The sequence below is a fragment of the Syngnathus floridae genome, chromosome 6, assembly GCF_059516105.1.
Source record: "Syngnathus floridae isolate MCC-2025c chromosome 6, RoL_Sflo_1.0, whole genome shotgun sequence".
NCBI lineage: Eukaryota > Metazoa > Chordata > Actinopteri > Syngnathiformes > Syngnathidae > Syngnathus > Syngnathus floridae.
The window spans coordinates 5,225,958-5,238,325 of record NC_142418.1 but is presented as its reverse complement, the minus strand read 5'-3'; the positions used below and the strand labels follow the sequence as shown (position 1 = coordinate 5,238,325).

At 49.9% G+C, this 12,368-nt stretch overlaps 4 protein-coding genes across 7 annotated transcripts; 2 read left to right on the top strand and 2 right to left on the bottom strand.

The window, feature by feature from the left end:
• The first annotated feature begins 1,072 nt into the window (after nt 1-1,072).
• Nucleotides 1,073-2,357, top strand: LOC148396029 (CD59 glycoprotein-like). The gene is made up of 4 exons (XM_088378899.1): nt 1,073-1,489; nt 1,590-1,758; nt 1,872-1,973; nt 2,107-2,357. Exons 1-4 carry the CDS (start codon nt 1,367-1,369, stop codon nt 2,307-2,309), a joined length of 597 nt encoding a protein of 198 aa, XP_088235025.1. The 5' UTR covers nt 1,073-1,366; the 3' UTR covers nt 2,310-2,357.
• Nucleotides 2,069-5,999, bottom strand: kcnj11l (potassium inwardly rectifying channel subfamily J member 11, like). 4 transcript variants are annotated; one of them, XM_088378879.1, is made up of 6 exons: nt 4,242-5,999; nt 3,818-4,057; nt 3,303-3,521; nt 3,097-3,195; nt 2,988-3,006; nt 2,069-2,896 (listed from the first exon to the last, which is right to left on the bottom strand). In XM_088378879.1, exons 1-6 carry the CDS (start codon nt 4,656-4,658, stop codon nt 2,478-2,480), a joined length of 1,413 nt encoding a protein of 470 aa, XP_088235005.1. In that variant the 5' UTR covers nt 4,659-5,999; the 3' UTR covers nt 2,069-2,477. The 4 variants fall into 4 exon arrangements, with proteins under 4 accessions (XP_088235005.1, XP_088235004.1, XP_088235003.1 ...); XM_088378878.1 differs by having other exon boundaries at nt 3,252-3,521; nt 4,242-5,997; XM_088378877.1 differs by having other exon boundaries at nt 2,988-3,195; nt 4,242-5,996.
• On the top strand, nt 5,586-6,952 carry mphosph6 (M-phase phosphoprotein 6). The gene is made up of 5 exons (XM_088378901.1): nt 5,586-5,755; nt 5,869-5,981; nt 6,246-6,336; nt 6,404-6,507; nt 6,608-6,952. The coding sequence occupies exons 1-5, from the start codon at nt 5,708-5,710 to the stop codon at nt 6,753-6,755; spliced, it is 504 nt and encodes a 167-aa protein (XP_088235027.1). The 5' UTR covers nt 5,586-5,707; the 3' UTR covers nt 6,756-6,952.
• On the bottom strand, nt 6,870-11,514 carry LOC148396026 (glucose-6-phosphate isomerase-like). Its single transcript, XM_088378872.1, has 18 exons — nt 11,250-11,514; nt 10,539-10,629; nt 9,629-9,697; nt 9,442-9,561; nt 9,290-9,373; nt 9,018-9,164; nt 8,881-8,952; nt 8,767-8,811; nt 8,620-8,673; nt 8,491-8,551; nt 8,371-8,414; nt 8,155-8,307; nt 7,949-8,078; nt 7,795-7,871; nt 7,525-7,653; nt 7,390-7,465; nt 7,247-7,313; nt 6,870-7,163 (listed from the first exon to the last, which is right to left on the bottom strand). Exons 1-18 carry the CDS (start codon nt 11,369-11,371, stop codon nt 7,040-7,042), a joined length of 1,665 nt encoding a protein of 554 aa, XP_088234998.1. The 5' UTR covers nt 11,372-11,514; the 3' UTR covers nt 6,870-7,039.
• Nucleotides 11,515-12,368: the final 854 nt, after the last annotated feature.

Below are 12,368 nucleotides of genomic sequence, written 5' to 3'. Positions count from 1 at the left end.
TGCGATCAGACAAATATGCGCAAATGAAAAAATGATTAAAAAAAGGCGTTTTTTGTTTTTTTTTGTCTTGAAACGGATTTAAAAAATGTCCATTATTTGTAATGGGAAAAATAGATTCGGAACTCAACCGATTCGCTTCTCGAACCGCCTTCTAGAATGGATTGTGGTAAGAAACCAAGGTTTAACTGTATTTTTGCTATTCTTGTTAAAATCACATTTACATGTGAACTGTAAATGACAATAATAACACATAGTGAAAGCCAAATTGAGCAAATTGGCTATTTGAGAAGTATGTGTCAAACTGGTAGCCCTTTGCCTTAATCAGTACCCAGGAAGTAGCTCTCGGTTTAAGAAAGGTTGGTGACCCCTGTCCTAAGTGGTCTCAAAGTGTGCTACAGCAGGGGTGCTCAAACTTTTTCAGCTTACGAGCTACTTTTAAAATGACCAAGTCACAAAGATCTACCCACTACAATTAAATAAATAAATAAATAAATAAATAAATAAATAAATAAATAAAAAATATAGTGCGTGTATTTTTGGAACGCACTTAGAAAATGACATTGGGAGAAAAAAGTCCAACTCCCATTCCGTACAAAAGTGATACGTTTTTGGCTTCTTACTTGGTCCAGCAACCCCACTCATTTTTGATGGTCATAAACTTTCTTTTGTTTAAAAGAAAAAAAGCGAGTGTGTGCGTTGATAAGCCTTTAAACTTTGGCGGTTTGTGTGTGCGCGGCCGTTAAACATGCTGCGGTGAGGGGTTGTAGTCACTGTCTATTGCGCATGTGTGGTTCACTGTGATTGCCTCCCGACAGGCCTACCTGTATGTCAATCAAGCGATGGGCTGGATTCTAGCATACAGCATTTTTTTTATATTTTTAAACGTCATGCGATCGACCAGTAGTAGCTTGGCGATCGACTGGTCGATCGCGATCGACGTATTGAGCACCCCTACAGGGTGCAGAGCGCTGAGCAGGGACAAAGAAGAGGCCAAGTCTCAATAAGGCTCTTCTTGTGACGTCATCAGTGCGGGCCCAGGTCCAATTGAAAGCGCAAAAAAAATGGTGCTGCTATCACACAAGCATGTCACAGGGAAGGGAGGGAAGTTAAAAAGTAGCTGTTCCAGTTTACAAAGAGGCGCTCTTGTGCGGGTTCTTAGGAAAACCGGGCTCGAAGTGAAGCAAGCGCCATGACCTTCATAAGCAGTCAAGCAGAGTGGAGCAAAGCGCCCAAGTGAGCGGTCGAGGCAAGCGCCGACCCAAGCAGCCTGGCCAATGAACCGTGCCATTCTTGACTAAATGTTTGTGTGCAAGTGTTTTGTGTGCTTTTCAGTGTGAATCAGTGAAAGGGCTCCAGTGTTGATTTTATGAGCGGCCAAAGCATTTTCCAGTCTCATCAACGGCGGACGCCTCTCAATCGCCCTTTGTGTGTCTTTGCACGTCCTGATGTGACTGTCTTTCTGTGTCCAAATGTGTGTGTGTGTGTGTGTGTGTGTGTGTGTGTGTGTGTGTGTGTGTGTGTGTGTGTGTGTGTGTGTGTGTGTGTGTGTGTGTGTGTGTGCGTGTGTGTGTGTGTGTGTGTGTGGGAAGATTAGGACAAAGGCACATTATGGACATGTGGTGTGTGTGTGTGTGTGTGCGTACGCCTTATCCTTATGTGGTTTGCGTGTCGAGTGGATTGTAGCAGAAGACGACGACATGTCGCCACGTGCAGATCCAGTCCTGGTCCTGATGATCTTAATGGCCTCAGTGCTCTCAGGTAAGTTAGTTTAGCGTAAGAAAAGCAGAGCGGCCACTTTTCCTTCGCGTAGCATCTCGTCTACTCAACAAGAACTTGATTAGTATCACGTCAAATGTTGTGGCGGGCCGCAGGTGGCGCTCTCCGCTGCTACAAGTGCTCCGACTACACCGGCCGCTGCGAGAACGTCCACGAGTGCACGTACGAGGACGCCTGCCTCACGCTCAGCGTCCAAGGTCAGCCCACGGCGTGACCTCAACCCGCACTTACCATGTGTGTGCATGTGCTCATCATGTCGTGTGTTGTGTTGTACATTCATTTGTTACTGACATGTGTGGGCATGTTTTTATCGTGTGTGTGTGCGCGTAGGCGGCAAGACAGTGCGTCAGTGCATCCGCTACACGGATTGCGACAACTCGCGCCTGTCTCAGATGTTCCCAGCCATGTCACCCTTTTCCTACCGCTGCTGCAACAACAACCTGTGCAACTCCAGCGGCGTGCCAGCCGCGACCCCGCTGGGCTCGCTGCTGTTGATCGGCTGGCTGCTGACCGCGCTCGTCTTCTGGCTGTGAGGTCACGTGACCTCTGGCTGCTCAACAATAAAGACAAATACAAAGGTTTGTCGTTTCAAGTTGTTTGGAGTCCAATCGCCTCTGCGCCTTTGTTGTGCGTGGGTTGTGCTGTCTGTTAATGTGTGTCTGTCGGCGCCCCGCCCTCAAAAGGATTCATTCGCACGTCCCTCAGCCGATGACCTCAAGGGGCACGGCCTCCTGGCGGGCGGCGGGTTCCACCTCCTCCCGGGCGGCGGGCTCCGCCTCCTCCCGGGCTGGGTCGTACCAGGGTTGGGATGCAGCGCCCTCGCAGGCCCGCCCCCCCCTCCGGATGGCCCGCCTCCCGGCCCGCACCAGTCCCCAACCCTGCGGTCGCACGTCGGTGGCATCGTCAGCGCCGGCCTCCCGGACGCCGCGCGTCTGCTCCAGTTCTTTGGCGCTGAGCCCCGACATGCGCACGGGAAGCGTGTTGCCGAACTTGGAGTAGTCAACGCAGTAGCGGCCGTCCTCCTCGCTCACGATGGACACGAAGCGGCGGCCCCACAGGATCTCGTCGGGCGTGTACGACGTTCTGGCTTGCATGCTCATGCCTGTCGTCTCCACCACGCCTGGACACAACGCAAATATCAAAACATTATTATTACAATACAACAACAACGGGGCTCTTTAGGATCATTCCACCAGGGCGCGCTTGCGGACCTTCCAGGATGACGATAACCTCAAGGTCAGCGGTGGCCAGAGAGTGAGCAGACAGGTCATAGAGTGGACTTCCTCTCTCTAGCGTGTGGCTGATGATGAGCGGAGATACCAGGAAGATGCCGTTGCTCCTCAGCGGGTTCTCCACTTGGATGTCCAGCTGGCTCACCGGGATCACTTCGCCCTCAGACGTCACCGTGCGACGGATCACCTGCCGCACAACAATGTGAAAAAATGGAATTCATCCATCAGTCTAGGCCTCCTTACCTGCAGCTGGACGGTAGCCGAGATGATCATGCTCTTGCGGAGGTCGCCCACCCTGAACATAAAGGTGGGCCGCCCGTTGCGGGGGGCCACCACGGCATTGCGGGAGAAGATGAGCGTCTCGGCCCGCCGGTTGGCCTGCGCCGTCTTCATGAAAACGCAGCCCAGCATCACCGCGTTGATGATCAGGCCCAGGATGTTCTGAACGATCAGAACCACGATGGCCGCCGGGCACTCCTCCGTCACCATACGTCCACCGAAGCCGATGGTCACCTGGACGCACCACCCTCAGCGTTTACCAGCTAGTTCGCCATCACTGAGCTACTGGTCAGCATACAGCGTCCAGTGTCCGGGTTCAATAGATGGCCCAAACGGTTGAACATGAAGATACTCGTCCAAAAAGGAAGCTCACGGATGGAAATGTGTTTTTAGTCATCACTTGCCATTAGCAATTGTTAGCTCTTGTTGTCAAAATGTTTGCAGAGCACCGATCTTGCGGATGTCATCGTGGATGCTAATGGTAAAGCATGCTAGATGAGCCGTCAAGAATACAAAGGCAAAGGTCCAACCTGGACTTCGATGGAGAAGAGAAAGGCGGATGTGAAGGAGTTGATGGCGGTGATGCAGGGAACGATCTCCATCCCCATGCGGTGGTGCAGAGGCTGGAGATCCCCGTGGGCGAAAGCTAGGAGCCACCAGATCATGGCGAACAGCATCCACGAGCACAGGAAGGCCGACGTGAAGATTAGGAGCAAGTGCTGCCACTTCAGGTCCACCATGGTGGTGAACACATCTTGCAGGAAGCGACCCTGCCAAGCAACCGCAACCACATGATGCAACGTATCAACTCGAGGTGGCGCCACAACAACTCAACTTGATGACAGTCATTCCAAGTTATGTGAAAGGTATTTTAATTTAAATTCATTCATAGTCTTAGCCAAAAGGTGTTCAACAACAACTTCGAGGGCGTTCTCCATTTCGCCATCTACTAACCTGCTCCCTGATGTTCTTGTGAGCCACGTTACACGAGCCCGTCTTGGTGATGAAGCGCGCCCGCTGGCTCCTGGAGCGCTTCCGGTTCGGATGCTCGCGCTCCTCTGCTACCCGGGTCAGTAAGAAGCCGTCCGGCACCAAACCTTTCCTGGCCAGCATGCTGACACACGGCCGCCCGCCCGTGTGGCACACACACACGCACACACGCGGGCGGGCGCGCACACGCACACAACGCTGTATTGACCATGGTTCAGTCACGGTAACTGAATGTATGTATGTGTGTGTGTGTGTGTATGTGTGTATGTGTGTATATATATATATATATATATATATATATATATATATATATATGTGTGTGTGTGTGTGTGTGTGTGTATGTGTCATAAATAAATAAATAAATAAATTACTAATTGTCATCGGGTCCCTTGAAAGCTATTATTATTGTTGTTGTCATTAACATTATTATTATGCAATGAATTTATCCTGTGATTAAAAAAGCGCAATGAAAATAAAACCCACAAATTCGTGGATGGCCTTGGCTGTCAATTTGTTTTTTTATCAATGAGATGTGAGCGATAGGATGAGTGCAATGAGCTGATCACGTCCAAATTTCGCCTTTCAAATTAATTTGATTACAGGTAAACCTGGAAAAGACGAACGTCACGGCTCATTCATTACCTGACAATCGGCGATGGTATTGTTCAAAGTGACGTATTTGTGATCTCCATCGTTTTGCTGTTCTGATGTGTGAAGGACAACTAATGATTGGTCAAATCTAGTTAAATTTTACTACAACAACACTTCCCGGAGCTCTTTCAAATTAAAATGACAGGCACCGCCTGTCCTGTGGTTTCTGTCTCATCAGTACAGAATAACAACAGCCAGATTATGAATGTCAACTTTTACAGACACAAATCAAAGATTTGTTAAACGTTTTTACGACAAGTGTCGTTCATTTGCTTTCGATTGACTTATTTTGAAAGGTGAGGCTGATTTGTTCTGGTGTGATTTAAAGCGAAATGATAACGCCAGCTTCTCTTTCCCCACGAAAAATCCAAGGGAACCTGAATGCACCGTAAAATGGCTCCTCTCCCAAGACAGACCCGTATATGGGTCGGAGGATGAATAAATTGCCTTTTCAAACAACTTTTATGAGTATGTGCGCACAAATAAAGTAGAAGGGTTTAAAAATGCATGTATGTATGTTTCATTAATACATTGGTAGGTATTTTGTGTCTTTTGAAAAGTTCCATAATGATCTGGCCCGTGTGCCATTGCAGTAACTACGAAAAACCACTTGGTGGCGGTAATGGACTGCCAGTGTTAGTAAAGTGCAGTCGTACACGGCACGAAGAGGAAGAAGAAAAGCCGTTCCGCTTTCTTCCGGTCTGGACTTTCTTTCGCTTTTCTTTTGGTGATTCTTGTTTTTCTTCGACGTTCAGTGGTCGCGTCGAGCAACCTTGAACATGTCAGCAGACTCGGCGAGACTCTCCAAAAACGTTCTGCGCATGAAGGTACGTCACGCTGGCTCGTCGTTAAATCATGACCCGATCGATGCAGCACGTCAACGCACATGCGAACCTTACAATGTGTATCGCGTATGTAATCCTTGCGCGGTTCTTGCCAGTTCATGCAGAGAGGTTTGGATGCCGAGACAAAGAAACAGCTGCAAGAAGACGAGAAAAGGATTATCAGTGACGAGCACTGGTACCTGGACCTGCCCGAACAACGCACGCAAGAGTAATAAACACTAACACACACGTGCTTGATCGGCGTCATAATTAGCGACAGTAGAAAGGCATCATGGGAAAAAAATAATGTGTACGAAAACCGCGACCAATCCTCATCCAAATTAATTTGCACGTCCGCCTCAAAAATGGGCAAATGATTAAAGTGATTTCCTAATGCTTAACGAAATGTCAGTCTTACTCCCAACATCCCAACAGTGGATCAATTGTGATTCGTCGTGTTACTGGATGACCAACTTGATGCTTTACCCTCAAGGAACATGATCGTGGAGGAGAAAAGTTTTGTCCCGTTCGAGGGTCTTCTGTACGGTCGAATGTCCTTCCACGGTTTCAACCTCGAAGTGGAGGTTTGTGGGCCGGTGGTCATGTTGGATGTGGCACGGTGACGCCGAGTCTGACGTTGCGCTTTTGCAGAAACTGATGGCGCTGATGAATCCTACCACCGGGCAACGGCAAGCCGACCCCGCTGACGTTGGTCGCATGCAGACGGACGTGACGGATGAAGAGATGGCGCTCAGGTGTGTTGCCTGGCAGCCATTTTTGACGCAGCGGACCAATCTTGAGCGCTCATCCACTAGGCTTCTTGGGGTTGTTAATTAGCGTTGTGTTGTGTTGCAGGTACGAGAGTTTAGTGGGAAGCCTGAAGAAGAAGTTTGCACGCAAGCGAGACCGAAACGCCATCCCAGACGCAGACGACAACCTCGACGTCAACCAAAACGCGCTGGAGAACAAAAATAAGAAAAGGTTCCTTAAGCCTTCTGATTGACACACATGGATGTTTTTTTTTTTAAAAGACTTTTTTTTCCTTTTTTAAAAAAAAAAAAAAACTTTGAAGGAGCTTGAACTTTGTATCGTCAAGTTAACACGCTTTAGCAGAAGATATTTGGACACGTTTATTGTTTGCTGACAAAAAGATTTTTACCACTGCTGGCTGCAATAAGCTATTAAACCGCAGGAAGCGTTTGCGTGGTCTTTTTTTTTTTTCCAACAAGACGTGAGACACTATACGGGGACAAGACAAAGCAGGTGCGGCAATGTGATGTGACAAAGTCAAGCAAAGTTCTTCTTGAGGAAGTTGATGAGTCCGTTGGTGGAGGCGTCGTGAGACGAAACCTGGGCGGCGTCACGCAGCTCCGGTTCGATCTTTTTGGCCAGCTGTTTGCCCAGCTCCACGCTGTGGGGGGGCGGGGGACAAAAAGGCAAATTTAGCACCAATTTGGCTGACTTGACATAACGCAGTCCTAGCGGCAAACGCACCCCCACTGGTCGTAGCTGTTGATGCCCCAGATGACGCCTTGGACGAAGATCTTGTGCTCGTACATGGCTGAACACACAAAAATATCACAATCGTCATCGGTGGTCGCTTCACACGGCAGCCGTCATAGTGTGTGGCGACTGACCAATGAGCGCTCCCAGCATGAAGGGCGTCAGCTTCTTGAAGACAATCGAATTGCTGGGCTTGTTCCCCTCGAAGACCTTCAAAAGAAAAGCGCTCAAAAACCACTCGGAGAGCCTGCGTGCGTGTGCTTTGTTACTTTGTGAGGAAGAAGTTTGTCCAGGGCTTGTCCCGACAAGCCGGAAGCCATTAGCTCCTGGCGAGCCTCCGCCTCCGTTTTGCCTTTCATCAGGGCCTCCGTCTGAGCCAAGAAGTTGGCACACAGGATCTGAAAAGACGAGCATCTTAAATTCAAGCTCCTGTTTTGGAAGGAAAACTACAATTGCCAGATGAGGTGAGCTCTCAAGTTGGCTTGTGTTGCGCAATACCGAGCCCAATCTTGCCCAAAATGTTGCGCTTGTTGTCTGACCTTGTGGTGCAGGTTGTCTCTGATGGGATTTTGCGACTGCGCCGGAATGAGGAAGTCAGCAGGAATCATGCGGGTGCCTGCCAACAAAAATCACGGCCAGTTGGCAAGTCTGAGTGGCTGACAAGCCGCCATGTTGTGCGTGTGTGTGCGAGACCTTGGTGTATGAGCTGGTAGAAGGCGTGCTGGCCGTTTGTTCCCGGCTCGCCCCACACGATGGGCCCGGTGTGATAGTTGACCCGACTTCCATCTTTGGTGATGTACTTGCCGTTGGACTCCATGTCGCCCTGCGAAGGTCACACCGGCCGGCTCTTGGTCTCTTGCTCTCTCACACACACGCACGCACGCACACGGTGGGTGTACCTGCTGGAAGTAGGCGGCAAAGCGGTGCATGTACTGGTCGTAGGGCAGCATGGCGTGCGTCTCAGCCTGGAACAAGTTGCCGTACCAAACGCCCAAAAGCGCCAGCAGGACCGGGATGTTCTTGTCCAGACCAGTGTTCACAAAGTGATTGTCCTGCAACACATTGATCGTCAATATCGCTGTAAGTATTTGCACCAACGCTACGATCATCATCACCATCCAGTGAGCGCCGCTCAGAAGCCGCTCGAAGCCGTCGAAACCTGAAAAAGAGCCGAGCGACGAGTTGAGAAGGCGAAGGGGTCAAAAGCGGGACGGACGGTGCGGCGACAGGTGTACCTATGTGCAGCGCGATGGAAAGGCCGATGGCGGACCACAGCGAGTAACGACCTCCAACCCACTGCGGACGACATGAACACATGGGTCAAGCGTCAGCATGCGCGCACACAGAGACAAACGCATACTTACGTCCCAGAACTCAAACATGTTTGCCGTGTCGATTCCAAATTCCTGCACTTTGACCTGTATGCCAAAAAAAAACGAAAAATAAGTTCAGAGATTGCTTGCATGCCATTCGACCGGTCGTCAGAAGCGTGACAACGGAGGTTGACTTACCGCGTTGGTGGAGAGAGCCACAAAGTGTTTGGCAACAGCACTTTTCTGGAAAACAGCAACATTGAGAACGTCAGCAGCACGACATCAACCCCCCCCAAACAGAAAAATGCTTACGTCGTTGGCGGCGCGAAGGAACCAGTCCCTGGCGGACTCAGCATTGGTGATGGTCTCCTGCGTGGTGAACGTCTGCGTGCAAAAAAAAATCATCGTCATTCTCACCCACATCAAAGCGAGCCGAAAGCCAGCGTGACCTTGGAGGCAATGACGAAGAGGGTCGTCTCCGGGTCAAGCTGAGCCAACGTTTTGGCCAGATGAGTGCCGTCAATGTTGGAAACAAACCAGACGTTGGGGCCGCCCGCCGAGTAGCTCTTCAACGCCTCCGTCACCATCAGCGGACCCTGAAAATCACAGCCAAACGTGGATCAGGCGAGCGTCAAGATCAGACAAACGACAGTTGCTGGAGAACCCGCGAGGAGCATCGGCAGGACTTTTTCCCTTCGGGCCGAACACGAGGTCAACTCACCAGGTCGGAGCCCCCGATGCCAATGTTGACCACGTCCGTGATGCTTTTGCCCGTGAAACCTTTCCACTCGCCGCTGCGCACTTTCTGTCCACGACACAAGACACCAAAGTCAACACCTTCCGTTACATACACACGCACACACACTCGCACACCTGCGAGAAGACTTTCATCTTGTCCAGCACGCGGTTGACTTCGGGCATGACATCTTTTCCATCCACCAGGATGGGAACGTTGGAGCGATTGCGCAGGGCCACATGCAGCACAGCGCGACCCTAAAGGCGCACGCACACACTGGATGAGCGCCAACTGGAGGAGGGGGCCAGCGAGCGGCGCACACACCTCGGTGAAGTTGATCTTGTCCCCTTTGAACATGCTTTCCCGGGCCTGCTTCACCCCTCGGGACTCGGCCTGTCACAGGTCACATGATCGGGCATAAATATGAAGACAGACCTTTTCAAGAGCGTGCCCCCAGCAGTGCGAAACTAGGAGGGGCAAAGGCACGTTGCATGAGCTTGGGCACAATAAGGTTTCACATGTCAAACAAAAACTTTTGTCCTTCTGTATTGATAGCCCACGCTTTGACCCAAAAAATGGTGCAACTTCATTTCAAAACTTTGATAGGGAGATGGCCCCTGCCAACACGGCCGCCGCGTAATTGCGGGGAATATTCCGCTTCCACTTGATCACCAATAGCAAAGCAAAAATTAGTGTAGTCCTCCAACATGTTGCGTGCCTCCACCACAGATGGATGACTCAGATGTCCACCCCTTCCCCACTTCTTTGTTTTTTGCCATCCCCCTCAACTAGTGTTGCCATATTTAACCTGCGCAAGAGGTCAAGATTGCGCAAACGTTTCATCATTTTGGTCCAACAATGCGGTCGCTCAGCCGGTACATTACCCCATCGAGCAGGAAGTTGGACCGCCGCCAGCTTTCACCTGCTGGCTTGCGACATTCCCACGCAGCCCTTACACAAGAGTCAACTTCCTGCTTTTGGACTGGTTGCAAACCAGTTCCAAAAGATACATATCACATATAGAATGATACGAAGGCCATCTTGATTTAGACTCTGGGTTCTGGTTATTATGGTGGAGCCCATTTTGGCTGACAGTCGAGAGGCCAATCGCAGGGCACATGGGGGTACAATCCATCCTTTCTTGCTCTTGGACAAAGCAAATGTTGCAATGGAAAAAGCCCTGCGAACTCAATGAAGCAAACCTCGGAGCTGATTAGAGAAGAGGCGCGGTTACCATGGCGATGAGCATGGACATGACTTCCGGGGTGATGAGATTCTTGGAGTAGTCCAGCAGGAGGTCGCCTTCAGGCGTCTCCACCTGCACACTGAATCGCGAGCACAGACACACAATAACATCAGAATTTGTTAAAGTTCTTTTGGACCAACTGGTTAAGTGGACCGGGCACGTGCATTAAAGACGTCACGCTGACTGACATTTGAACTATTACATAAACAATCAGGATTGAGGGGAGGGTGCAAGGTGAACGTGCGGCGGGGCACGTCTCACCATTCATGACGTCATGGCCGCTAACGGCTTGACGCTTAGTGTAGAATGTTGACGTAGAAAAACGCTTGAGTCAGCATGATGAAGATGATGATTGTCATTTTGACTGTGTGGAACACAAGCGCCGCTGTCCGACCATTGTGGCCTTGCCTTTTGCCCTGCAGCTTGCATTTGCGCTTAGCCGGCTTTAAGCCGCCAAAAGGTTTAAAAGCTGAATAATCCGCACCACCTTTACTATGTGGCAAGACATCAGCAGCAGAGGAATTTACATTTAAAAAAACAAAACAAATTAATGTTGACCTAACGACGACAGGCGGTGATGACCTTGTGGCGCACGACGAGACATAACGTGACGAGACAAGACGAAGCCAGCAAGCTTGCGTCCTTCGAGCGTGGGTGCAGTATGCGGACAAGTTCGCTATTCAGCTCGGTTTCGCCCACCTGAAGCGACTGAAGCGGTCGGGCTCAGCGGCAAACATGTCCCTCATCTTCATACTTCCGCCATTGGCCCGGTGCCATTTCTCCAGTCGCTGGTAGTTGGGATCGTCGCTCAGGAGGGACATGATGAACGGGGCGACCGCGACAATGAAAAAGGCAAGAAGTGGAAGATGAACGCCCAGGTGACTCGCTCCGACTTGCTGCAGACGCAGGAAGACGACAGACGTGAGCAGTGAGGATTCAGTCCACTTGCACCCGCCCCCCACGCCAATGAGGAATAGAGAGCCGCTCCCCCCTCCCAATTGTACTGACCAATGAGCGGCAGAGAATCCGCCCTCCGCTCGCGTTCTGCCCAATCAATGGCGGAGAAGATGGGCGTCCGTAAAGACTTACCAAATCACTTCGTCTGTACATCTACAGGTGGCTGCCAAATATGACAACATCGAAGGTGAAGTCCATTATTTGAATTATTTGTTTTATTCATTCATCCTGAGAACCGCGTATCTTCACAAGGTTCGCGGGCATGCAGGAAGTCAGTCTTTGGGGCGGTAGGCAGGGGACACCCGGAATTGGTCGCCAGCCAACCGCAGAGCACATGTAGACACATTATTGACGATCACAAGCGTATCTACGGACAATTTCGAGTACTCAAGAGGCCTAATGACAAAAAAAAGAGAAATTTGTACATCAGTCCACTACACACAAACTGAAATATTATACAAATTTGTTTCAATTTTGATGATGATGATGGCAATAAGACACAAAAGTACACTAATCCAGTATTTTACAAAATTCCAATACGTTGTGTGTAGTGAACTACTGGAAGATATTTGAAACAACTTTGCCGGCAGAAAACAGGACAGACTCTTTATTTGAATCACCTTAGTTGTTACTGGTATTGACCAAACATTGTGTCATGTGATTTAATGATTGGTTGACATGCGTTGGCGTCTTGTTTGTGAAGAGAAAGTTGTGAATAAAAATGGCAAACATTTAATAGTTGGAGATTCAAAAGTTGGCAACGTAATAGTTTAAGTGCATTGTAGGGTTAGGGTTGAAGTTTCAGGACTTATTTCCGAAGTTGGTGACGTTGCCAATCCAAACCGTCAAGTTTGTCGTCTT